Source organism: Gymnodraco acuticeps, unplaced genomic scaffold, assembly GCF_902827175.1.
Source record: "Gymnodraco acuticeps unplaced genomic scaffold, fGymAcu1.1, whole genome shotgun sequence".
Lineage (NCBI taxonomy): Eukaryota > Metazoa > Chordata > Actinopteri > Perciformes > Bathydraconidae > Gymnodraco > Gymnodraco acuticeps.
In genome coordinates, this window is record NW_022991960.1 from 421580 (window position 1) to 433925 (window position 12346).

The 12346-nt window shown below is 41.3% G+C and overlaps 1 protein-coding gene and 1 non-coding gene across 2 annotated transcripts; both read right to left on the bottom strand.

Annotated features, from left to right (window-relative positions):
* Window position 1: 1 nt before the first annotated feature.
* Window positions 2-11965, bottom strand: cap1 (CAP, adenylate cyclase-associated protein 1 (yeast)). The gene is made up of 12 exons (XM_034200723.1): window positions 11789-11965; window positions 7701-7805; window positions 6846-6946; window positions 6497-6574; window positions 5692-5835; window positions 4831-4916; window positions 4083-4188; window positions 2887-3246; window positions 2321-2444; window positions 2068-2150; window positions 1756-1899; window positions 2-1171 (listed from the first exon to the last, which is right to left on the bottom strand). Exons 2-12 carry the CDS (start codon window positions 7801-7803, stop codon window positions 1088-1090), a joined length of 1413 nt encoding a protein of 470 aa, XP_034056614.1. The 5' UTR covers window positions 7804-7805; window positions 11789-11965; the 3' UTR covers window positions 2-1087.
* Window positions 6041-6170, bottom strand: LOC117536033. Its single transcript, XR_004567489.1, has one exon. It is a non-coding gene; the product is annotated as a small nucleolar RNA SNORA35 (small nucleolar RNA).
* Window positions 11966-12346: the final 381 nt, after the last annotated feature.

Consider the following 12346-nt stretch of genomic DNA (forward strand, 5'->3'; position numbering starts at 1 on the left):
GTTATTGCAACATTTTTTTAATGATATCTCCAGTACTAATGAGCAGAATTGAGATTTTTGGACCCAGAAAAGAAAGAGGTAAATAAAGAGAAAATATAAAAGAAAATTCAGCAAAGAGCTTCAAGAGCTGAACGCGAGCGAGTGGAGAGACGTCGATGGTCAGGCTTATTTAAGACTTTTTGATAATGATCAATATCTTTACATATAATTTCAGATGCAGATATTTCCAATCTAGAGACTAAAGTGAAGCATTTAACAATTACAATGTCTATCTCTTCCACTTAGCATCTCTTTATCACAAACTTTTTCTTACATGCCTCATTTATATGGAATGTTTTCTTTGTTCATATTCAGGAATGTCCTATGTTGGTTAAGGGAAAGCACATGGAATGATAGTTTTCCTGCTATTTTACTTATTACAACATCACCTAAATGAGAGTTTCACATTGTTTTACCCCTATTTGTGCTCTGAGTGTTTTTACATTATCCACTATGAATGTTAGTATTATTATAGTCAACATCAGCGGAGGTGATATGGATGCCATTATCCTCTCAGTTTGACAAGTGCTTCACCGGTGAATTGCATATAATGGAGCAGATCAAGGCTAAAAAATAACCAGCAGCCCCTGAAGCATCCTGCTAGTGGAGCCTGATTGTTGCAGAGTAATAGAGTAATAATATCTCTGTTCCCATGTTGGCTATTCTACATGTTACATTTAGCTTAGCATTATCCAGATAGATACAGAATATCATACAGAGCATCGCAGCTATTGGCAAAACTCATGAATGTGTTTGAAAAGTGCTCCAATTTGAACCACAAGCCGCTCCCTGCTGATTGGCTGGAGGATTTTGCGCCAGATAAAAGTGAGCATTCCTCTCATTGGCTGTTGGAAGGGACAGCTTAAGCTGTGATTGGCTGATAATGGAAAGAAGGGAGGGAGATATAACACACGCAACAAGGTCCAAATCTCAGTCTACAATGTGAGAGTTAGCTGGTGGGGTGGTCGATCAGTCAAGAAGGCATTTGCAAAAAAAGGGGGTGGGGATGGTGCCGTGAAGGGGTCGTGGTATCACATGCTGCCCCCATCTATCCAGCGATCTCTGTTGATGTGGTAACGAGCTTCTTGCCATCCCAGACGGTCTTGAACTGCTCAGGAACAGGGAGCTCCGTCTAGTGGAGAGAGAAAAGTCATGGTGAAATATTTCCTTTTTTTAAAAAGCCCTTTTTTATGCCCATGCAGAAATAATGAAGCAGGCAAGACTTCTTATTTGTTAAAAGACACAGCGTTTCCATTGGTTGGCACTTTCTGACTTTCCTACTCTGCCAGGGGCTCTTTTACTCATTGGTTCCTACACAGAATTATAGGCTTATTTCCTAAAATATCTGAACATTGAGTTTGACCAAAATGTTTCTCAATCAGGAGGAAATTATACATCATGTGTCGTGGACTATTTTCAGCTGTGGATGAACACACCAATACACATTTGCCGCTAGTTAGTATTCACGGCTGCAGGAAGGTAGTGTGTGTTTGTGGGATTCATTCAAAGTAAACTACAGTCTTATTCAAATGAATGAACGAAGATGTCTGACAGTGCAGCAGCTCTTTGATGAGTTTTTTGGCAAACATCGTGCTCTATGCCTTCTTTAAGTGGGATTGGTTTAGATTTACTAACATGAACAAAAGAAATTGAGAATATTTCTAGACTTATCTTTTAAACATTATTTTGTATTATTTCCATCCTATGGATACTTACAAACTCTCCCTCTTTGTTGGGTACCAGGATGTTCATCTCGGAGCTCTTGGCGCTGACAATCTCACAGGCCAGAGAGTCCTGGCTCAGGTAGACATGGCAACCGTCCGTCTTGTTGATGGAGATAGTGGGGATCTTACCCATGACCTGGATGCGTAAAAAAGGCAACAAAAAACATTAGCATGTTGATGAAGCCATTTCGTCCTCAGTATCTGATGGGACATTTGCACTGCACCTCCGTCAAAAACTGAGCGGTGTGTAACACAAGAAGTAAAAACAAAATTGTAATAACACTTTGTCTTTTTAAAAACACACCTGGACCTTGACGTCCTTGCAGTTGATGATCTCTACGATGCCCACCACATCATCGAACACCAGGCCCAGCTTCTTACAGTTGTCTGATGGAGACAAACAAATATTTAGAGAGAATATCAAAGACTATATATTTATAAGTTTGGTAAATAAGTAAGACCCTGTCTACCCATCTTCTCTAGCGCATATATTTCAGAAGGTTCTGATGAGTGAGTTTCAGTATCTCTAAACATCAGACACGCAGTTTTGATCTCACCTATTGTGATGGAGTTAATCTTGCCCTTGATCTGCAGGGTGCTCTTGTTACACTTGTAAGCATAAACTACTTGTTTGAGCTCTGTGTCGCTGATCACCAGGTCCTGCACTCCCTCCTGGTTCTCCTGCAGAGGGCAAGACAAAGAACAAGAGAATTAACAAAACATAGAGCTAAAGAGTGGAGGAAACAATATTAAAAAGGCAAGAGTTAAATAAGTATTTTATAAAAAGTATATAATAATGGCTCATTCTGGTAGCATAATAGCCTGCTGCATAAACAAGTCTTTTCTTGTCAATCATCAGAACACTATATTGATCCTGCAGGAAATTGGATTTGAATTAATAAAATAATAGCTAAAAGAATTCAAAGAAATGTCCACATTGTACTGCAATAAATAACATTTATATATCAAAATATGTAGTAGTGTATAAGTATTTAAAAACAGTCACTCTGGCTAACTTTTTTGGGTCCTCACTAAAGTAAACTATGTCAAGCAAAAATGTGTCACTGAGGCTGATTTCTTATGTTCTAGGTACTATTTGTTTGAGAGTAAACAAACTACTTACCACTTTCCACTTCTTCCCGTCCAGCTCGAGCACAGGGGGCAGAGTGCGGGTGGGGGTCATAACAGGTTTGGCTGAGGTGAAGGGTTTGGGTCCGGCACGCACTGGAGCGTTGCCCCTCAGGGTGGGGTTCTTGTGGGTCTTCTGGTCTTCGCTCACATGCTTCAGGCCGGTGGTGACGTCCCCTCCCTTGTTGAGGGAGGCGAACAGAGCGTTGCGGGTGTCAGCACCACCATCGCCTCCCCCGCCACCACCGGAGCTGCTGCAGTCCATGGGGGGAGGAGGGGGTCCAGGGGGAGGAGGGGGCGCACATCCACCAGCAGGAGCCCTGGGGGCAGCTGCAGAGGCCGAGGCAACGGGACCCTGAGGTGGACAGGAAGTCAGAAATACTGTACCTGAAGACATGCGATGTCACATCATATGATTCAGCTAAGTTATGCTAAGCTATGTTTAAAGGGGCCCCATTATGTTTGTGTATTTTGTACCTCTACAGCAGTGTTTCTCAAACTTTTTCATACCAAGGACCACTTAACCAATAAAAAACACTCGCGGACCACCTAACTCCACAAATATCCAAAATCACATCGTTTTTCTAGAACAGATTACAAATCGCCTGAAAATGGTACAAACAAGTGCCAACATGTGTGACGAAGGTGTTGCGCTGGGCTATATCATGCAGTTGAAAGTGAAACTTAAGCTCGCTCCATTGCGGAGATATTTCTGCAAAACTCAAATGTATTTATTTATTTAAAATGTGAAATTGTACCAATACACTCACGGACCACACTTTGAGAAGCACTGCTCTACAGTGACATGTTTACCTCTAATGTTCAAAAAGCCCTTTATTTTTCCTCATACTGCCTGTCTTTTCACTCTGTCTGAAACCAGAGCCCAGTCTGCTCTGATTGGTTAGCTAGCTGACTCTGTTGTGATTGGTCATCAACATTAAAGCATGTCCCAGTAGAGGCTCAATACAAATATCAACCTGAAAATAAGCTTAATAGGGCCCCTTTAAATGCATAGTAATAGAAATGAAGTAATGTATGGATGTTTTTAAGAGAATTATATATCTGGCAGGCTAAATTGCTAATGATTACTCTCGCCCTATACTGTTAGTGACAGCAAGTCGCTTGATTGAAATGGTCTTTTTTATCATTTGATTCTAGAGAGGATTCTTAAGTGTTACTCTGAAGACTCACGCTCTTGCTCCAGGTCAGCCCGGTGGTGTGGTGCTGTTTGATGTAGTTCTGCAGCTCAGTCCAGATGGAGAGGTAGGCCTTCACCCAGTCCACGTGTACCTTGTCCCTGTGAAGAAGAGACGGAAACAGAAGTTAAAGTCTGGCCATTTTAGGTTTTATTTTGTCCCCTCTCTAGCAATGTACTGATACTTTTCACTGGTCTCTGCTTCTTACAGGTAACATGACTCAATTGGAAAAATGAATGTTTTTAGAAACAAAACGAGAGATGAACTACTTAAAAAAATACAGCAGTTTTGTTCTTACCAATATTAACCACCAAGTTCAGATGTCATACTGTAAAAACTGACCATTTGAATATATCAACTCTGCAGAGACATGTTTGTAAAGTTGTTTCTGTGCATCTGATTTGACTCATTAAATTCTAACCTGACTGTCACTCTGCTCGTAAACACAAACGCTTTTCAGGTCTAAATACAGGAAGTCTAGTAGCAGCATGAGTCAGCGTCTGAAGTGGAAACGCTGACTTTAAATACAGAGCCTGGAGGAAGGAAAGACGGACGACAGATGTGTTGAGCAAACTGCTTGGCTGATAACCTTTTAGTTATCAGATGTTACAACATTTCAAACACGTATCATGCCATTTAAAAAAACCTAACAAGTACTACATTGCAAAAGTAAGCCCCTGACGTTCTTACAATACTTCCTGAGTGAGTGCTTGGACAGCAGAATATAGAGAGGCTTCACTTACTTCTCCTTGTAGTCCTTGAGCACACGGTTGGTGTAGAACATGGCGGCGTCCTGCATCTCTTTAACAAAGGGGCCGGGCTTAGGAGCCTGTGACACAGAGAGCAAGAAGGTCAAACAAAAGCATCACTGTCTTAAAAGAGCTTGAATTAAACATTTATGGTAGTATGCTCGTTTGCTTTGTCAAAAGTTAGACGAGGATAGGTGTTAGCTTAGAATAAGGAGGTGGGCCAGGGACACATATTGTTCCCTGCTCTTTCAAAGTTCAAAAATAAAGCTCACAAATTAACATATCACTTGAGATTTTGGAGAATTCTCTTATTTGCTTTCTGCTGGAAGTTTGGAGAAAGGTTTCTGGACAGAGATAGGCTAGCTGTTTCCTTCCGTTTGTACTTTGCAGTCTTTATGCTAAGCTAACCAACTGCTGGCTCTTGCCGACTGGCAGACTCTAAGCAAGAAAGCGAATACATGCATCTCCCCAAATGAAAAACTCTTCCTTAAAATGTCTCAGTACAGGGATAAATGAGTAGTGCAGGTATTTCATTTAGATTACACTACAAGTAAAAAGAATAAATGCATCCATTATGTGTTTTTGACATCATGATGCATTAATCATGAGAATCAAAAGAACAACAAACAAAGAGTTCATCATCTGAATGAAACAGTGAAGCTCTGTTGCTGGTGGCCGTGTGTCAGCCAAGAAACTGTCGCTCAGCAGACTGTGATGACAGAATCAAAGAGTGACTTGTTTCCGGCCATTATACACTCATTTATCTGCCCACACACACAAAGCACAGTCACTCTCTGTAACACAAACATTTCCCAGTAGCTTCCCTCCCTGCCCGTTAACCACTCCCAGCCTCACCATGGCGACCCATCCGAGGGCGGGCACGCTCTCGCTGACGGCAGACAGGTGGTTGAAGAGCGGCGAGGTGCGGTTCTGCTCCCTGAACGTCTGCACCTGCTGCATCATTTTGGACATGGGCTGCAGGATGGTGGTCAAAAGTGCCTGAATGGGGGGGGGGGTTTTAGAGTTAGGAGACCTTGGTGATTTTTTTCGTTACAAGAAGTTATATTACAAACATCTTTCCACTAAATTTGGATTTACAGTTGGGACGCAAACTAGTTTAGACAAACAATATGACAAAACATTTGAATTATAGAGCTCAAACCAGCTAAGCAATGCTAACTTGTTGCTAAGCTTTAAAGTAGAGATTTGTTCTCAGCCTTCGAAAGGGGGGAGCCAGTGGTCTAGCTAAACCCTTCTGAAAACCGAGGTCAATCTGGCACTGGAATGAGATTGGAAGACCACGATAGAGGAAGTCCAGTCACTTGGCAGTGCGGCCATTAACTTCATGAAAATCCAACTCCAAATGATAAATCAAAACCTAAGCTTGTAGATATATATGGCAGGGCTCTGGTTTACAATTTGCAACAAGAATGTATTAAGCTTGAATAAAGTCTGAATAAAGTCTACAGATATCAAATATAATGGCAGGAAATAAGAAGAAACAACACCATGAAAGACAAAAGAGTGAAGAGGCTGCAGGGATGAAAGACAAGAGGCGAGTATAATGAATTATTCATCTTGCTGAAATGGATTCATCAACGCCATTTAGTTAACTGAGATAATTAGGTGGCCGAGCAATTAGGAAGTGTGTTTAACTCACATCAGAGGGCTTCTGGGAGGAGGAGGCCGTTTGGAGCAGTTGCTTCTGAACGGAGAACGCCTGCTTCATCATGTCTGCCTGCAAGGAAGAGAGGAAGTTTAGTCCTCTGAACAAAGAGTCATCCTGCTGGTTCTGCATGCTTTTGACACTTTAATTAACCATCACACACACAACAAAAACAAATCCTCCACACCAGTCACGTCAAGTTTTGCATTTTTTACACCACAACTTTAAAAATGGATACATTTAATTACAAAGGCTGAATGATTTGGTTGGTGTGTCAAGAGTGACAGAACAGATTAGTATTTTACACGTCTGTATATTATGTTGCATTGAACAGGCAGCTCACATGTTTCTGGACATCGCCTCCGATCTTCTGGCTGAGGGAGAGGTACTGAGCCAAGGAGCCGCTGGCGATCACATCAAAAGCCTCCACGTACGCCGACACAGCTACAGAGAAAGAAAACACGCAAAAAATTGCAATAAAACATATTGTAAAAAAAAAGAAGAACAAAGTGTGCAGCTCCAGTGATCTTCCCTAAAATGAATAAGTCGTTCATTTGGGTTAACAACATTGTGGGCCGTCATCTCCGGGGAAGATCATTTCATACAATTTGGGATTAGATCTGTTATAATAATTATTGGAATAAAACCATCTCCTAATACAGGGGTTCCCAACCTTTTTTCCCAAGAGCCCCCCCCCCCCCCCCCCAAATGACTCCTGTTGGAAGTTGCACTGATCTGGCTGCTGTCAGACGAACAGCTGTGCGGCGTCATCACAAACAGACGTCGCTTCACGTGACGCTCCGGAGGAAAGGACGTCCCATTGCTCTTAAAACTCATTCCCTTGCTTCTCGTGGTTTCCTTGCGTCCCTCCATGCTTCCCTAGAGGGAGGGACTAGTCGCAGGGAAACGACGCAAGTGAGGGAAGCAAGGAATCCATTTAACCGAAGTGAAACGCAGCCTTTAACTGCAGTCAAAAAAGCAGGCGACTGGTTTAAGATGCATCACTGCCTGCTGAATGTTGACATCCAAACCAAATTACTTCTTGTTTATCGACTTGAAGAATAATTGTGGGCAAAAATATTTAACTCTTGATGACTGAAAAAAGATGCAAACTCAATTCAAACCAAATAGAAGGTTCCACATTTTGTTTGTTTTTTGGAGCAGAATCTTTCGGAGATGATGGCCCTTGATCATGTACCTCCACCAGCAGAAGCTCCACCGCTGCCTCCAGGGCCCGACATGGACTCCAGCCGACCCACCGCCACCTCCAGCCGCTGCACCAGACCTGCCAACTCAGCCATTCCTGCGAGGGAAGGGTAGGGAAACAGATTTAGGAAAAGAAGAAGGAGCTAAAAAGGTTTACTAGTACCTGGTTACACCAAGAAACATTTACATAATAACCAGCAACTCCACAAGCTTGTTTACTTCTTATTTTTTGTTTGTCCCAGTGTGTATTTTTTTGTATCTTCCAGTCACAGGAGTATTTTCTGTTCAAGTAGTCTTCTAATTGGGGATTGAATTACTCCTGGGACACAATGTGAAGGCTATTACAGCAATTAAAATCCACTGCTTTGGTAGGAGTACAGCGGGATCCTGAGCACATGTTCCCTTTGGCTGATTGAAGTAGGCCTACAGTATATTGTAAGGCCTGCAAACAGAGATCAGGCTGTCCTAGATAAAGGTTTATGTTATATAAGTTGAAGTTCATCAAACATTCATAGTTAACTCTAGGGTTGCAACCAAAAGCGTTCTTCTTATAACTTAAATCTGGAGATAATTTATCTATAGAAATGGACAGAACAAACGTTCTAATGTCCCTTAAACATTATGACAGACCTTTTGAAGTGGTAAGGAAAAAGAAGAACAGTTGTAAGCAGGTCAGGACTTGCTGAGTAAAGGTATGTGGATCACTGCAAGTCACCGCGGACTCTGCAGAGTGCAGACCTGCCCTGTATCCCAAATATGTTAGCTGCAGAGCGGTTTCACAGCAAAACACTTCCAAACTGTAAGCCCAGTAGCGACAGTTTCAAGTTAAGGAAGCACTGACAAACATGGCACTTACTCAGATAAACAACACAGTCGGGACTCGGGAATGTGTGCCAACATGGAAACCGATTATCCTATCTTACCCCTTTAAATACATGATTAACCAACTTCTTATACACACACACAACTAATGAGAAAGACTCACATTACATAAGATGTGTGTAACCTGACGCTGCCTCGGCCCGTGTGACGGAGTGCCTCCAGTCCCAGGTACTTACACCTGGCTCACGGTGAATGGTGCTCATAGCCACTCTCATTAATAAGGCCACATGAGGTAAAGCTGCTGCTACAGTGGCAGACAGAGAGCACTTAACATCTTTGGCTGTGAAGCTAGGGGCACACTTGAAGAGACTTCCCTTAATACAGGAGGGAAAGAATTTAATTTGGATACGTAAGAGAGTGGCTTGGTATCAAACAACAACACTACAGCTGAAAAAGAAAACTATTCAGTAATTAACTTTGTTTTATTTAGGCAAAGTTCATGTGTCTTCAGATATTTAACAAAGGCTTTTGTAGAAAGACAAACTTCTATCTCAAAATGGATTATTATATAATGTCACACAAAATGTTAAATGTACCAACCAGAAGTTGTTAAAAGATATCTATTTATACCACTCAAACCTGATGTCAATATTATCCTATTTTTAGAAGCAGTACCTTAAAGCACCATTGGGTGAGGCAGGTTAAATAGTTAAAGTTAGTAGAATATGTATGCCCTTAGGCTGTTAGGTGAAGTCATACCAATATGGCAGTATGTATGTCAGCAGCATTACTAATGCCCAATGAGTTGATCATGTAGGAGACGTGTTTAGAAAAAGGCCAAACCACTCTTCATGGCCAACAGAAAACTACTCGTACACAGCCACATTTTGAAATGCATAAACTTCCCTTTTTCAGCCTCACTCATTCAGACAGAGTTTAAATGATTGTCTCCACAAGGCCTGAAGATTAAATTAGATCATAGTAGGACACAAACTCTTACTACCCTTGACCTAAATGTTCAGTGCCACAGCAGCACCAGAGTCCAACGTTACCTTTGCTGCTCTCAGCTGAGAGATGACTCCCCAGCAATACAGGAAGGGAGTGGCCCCCTAAAGGTGTATGTGGGAGTCAAACGTGATACTAAATGTATAAGTTGCTATCAAAAAAGACCTTCATATCACAGTCACTCACAAACTTCTTCTGCTACATGAGTTAAGACGCTTGGAATCATTTCCGTAAGTGCACCAAAGAAAAGTGACCACATACTATGTTTGAGCCAAGTGCTGACCACCAAGGGACCTCAACTGTCAGCGAACAACTTTCCAGAGACGTGGGGGCAGATATAGCAATGAGTAAAGACAGGGAATCATGCCTTTCATAACATTTTCCTTAGATTAAAGTTATATAATAGGCAAAAGTGGAGCCTAACCACAACTTCAGAGGTGGAGGAAACATTCCTTTTATGGTTAAGTTAACAGAGAAATCTTGTAACACACGTTCCGTGAATTCATAGACCTACGTATGTGGACATATGGCACAAATGTGTGCATAAAGCACCATCAGCATTCAGGGCGTGTGAAGTAGGTTAGGCCTGTGTGAGGGTTTCTCTGCCTGAGGGCAAGACGTTCAGACAAAGAACATTTTCTGTGTGTAGCCTTGCCGTCCCTTTGCTATAAAGCAAAAACACACATGCACTTTTAAATTGTTTTAGAAGCAGTAGTCGGAGTAGTTATACAAAACTATGTCATTGAGTTCAGTCCTACTCCAGAGGGACCTGGTCTACAACAAATCAAAGCAGCTGATGTTAATGCGATCAGGATTGGGTAGTAACAGGCTATTTATTAGGGATTATGTAATCAGACTACAAAATACATTTTGAACATATATTAAGTGAAAAATGTGCAGTTAGATTAAAATTACATTGCTTAGGTGCAATGTAAAGTGGTAATAAAAATATGATTTATTTCATGATAACCAATGCTATTAATTCATTAAAAGTACGTTTGACAAACAGTATTTATCAAGGAGATAACTCCTCTCACTTTACCAGTTTCATTTTAAGTTACCCAAGGCTTTTTTCTTCTTTAAAACTTAGAACAAATGTTGTCCCAAATTGTACCACTCTACCAGATGACCTACCGGGTTATTCTCTTAATATTTAATGATGTATATAGATAATTGACTCACATTTGGTTGACAATGAAGATGAACATGATGTGCTCCTCTTGTGTTATAAGAGCAAAGTCCTCCATATGGCCTTTGATAGATGTGCCTGTTCTGTTTTAGTAAGGACTTAATTAAACACCTATTGCTGAATATGAAAAATGCATTTATTTGCATTAAAACTGCCGAGATGTTTTAGTTAATAATAACATTTTGGAAATTAAAAAAGTGTCAACCAATGGATTGTGTAATTTATAACATGTCATTTGTATTCATAAAGAGACCACATTTCTGCAGTCAATCAGACGGCCAGGGATGCTAAAGCTAATGCTAGCTAGCAGAGCCGGTGGGTGTTGCGTGGAAATGTGTCCCCGGCAAGTGTAGTCTCCCTAGACCTACAAGTCAAGCTTATATTAAATATGAGGGGGGGGGGGAAGATACAATTTTGACAGCTTGAGTGTTAGAAGTAAACATATGTTTTCCTAAATAATGTTATCTTGTTCTGGACAGCAGCTTCATCAATGAGGAAGCAGGTCCGCGGGGCGTGCACAATGTGTCAAAACACCATCGGTCACAATGACAGAGCTAAAGTAACAAACGCTTTGTTTGACTAACCTATAACATACATTAAGCTTTATTGTTTAGAGTTGTAGCTTTTTATAAACCAATTGATCCGTTATTTCCCCTCCCTGTTGTCGACTATATGCTGCTGTCCTGTTTCAGCATTTCCTGGATTTTTTTTCCTCTCACACACCCCTCCCTCTATTAGCTAATGTTGCCTCAGTCTGCATAAAAAAGAAGTTTCCACATTTTATCAAGCCGTCGTGTTTTATCACAGAAAGAAGAAGTTAACAGAAGGATAAAACATTCAGAAACTGTATGTATGTCAGGCAATGGTTAAGCGTCAGATTTTGCGGCTATCGGCATTAGCATCCTAGGCTAGCCGGGTGTGTTAGCATCACACCGATTTCAATAAATGATTTCTCCATGATTCGCTGCAGCGGTAAGAAGGGAGCGGCGTGTCCCTGTTGTCTCTTTATCTTTATGTTTTACACTAAAGTGAACCGCACATCCAAACAACTGCATCTTTCTTACCTGCTAAACGGGTCAAGCAGTGATTTGGTCCTGTATGTCACCGTAGGAGTGTGCAGCTTGCAGGAGAGTGTGCTTCTTCTTTTTCTTCCTGTATGTAGCTGAATTTACCCAGCTGTCACCGCGCAGCGTTTCCGCCCTTGTTCGCGCAACTCATTCCTTTCCCATATAAGGAGTGAGAGGCAGAGGGCAGCAATATAAAGAATAAAGAGACAACCTACTGCTTTCCTTCCTCATGACATATCGGAAGGCTTTGCAGCAGAGATAATACATCATAGCATGTATTCTTTTTTTAAATGCCTTTAGAAGAACACATATCCCATACATACTGCATTTTCATCTGCAGGCATGTAGTTTGCATTCATACTGTAGTATGGAACATCTCTGTGGTGCATGCTTCCTGTGCTCTGTCATGCTTCAACATGTTTGCTGGGCTGTCCTCTTTCAGTCAGGAAGCATATGACTTAACTAATCAGTCTTTTTTCTATGTTCAAAAAGACACATGCACTAGTGCAAATCTGCAAGCAAGAACAAATAGTATTCCATGCAGAACATTAATCT

What these genes read in the sequence shown, in the direction of transcription:
- cap1 (XM_034200723.1), bottom strand. Translation starts at nt 7,803, where the DNA reads ATGGCTGAGTTGGCAGGTCTGGTGCAGCGGCTGGAGGTGGCGGTGGGT. An exon ending in GAGGCGATGTCCAGAAACAT is followed by an intron (nt 6,575 to 6,845) that starts GTGAGCTGCCTG and finishes TCTTCCTTGCAG; the next exon opens with GCAGACATGATGAAGCAGGC. An exon ending in CTCAAGGACTACAAGGAGAA is followed by an intron (nt 4,189 to 4,830) that starts GTAAGTGAAGCC and finishes TCTTCTTCACAG; the next exon opens with GGACAAGGTACACGTGGACT.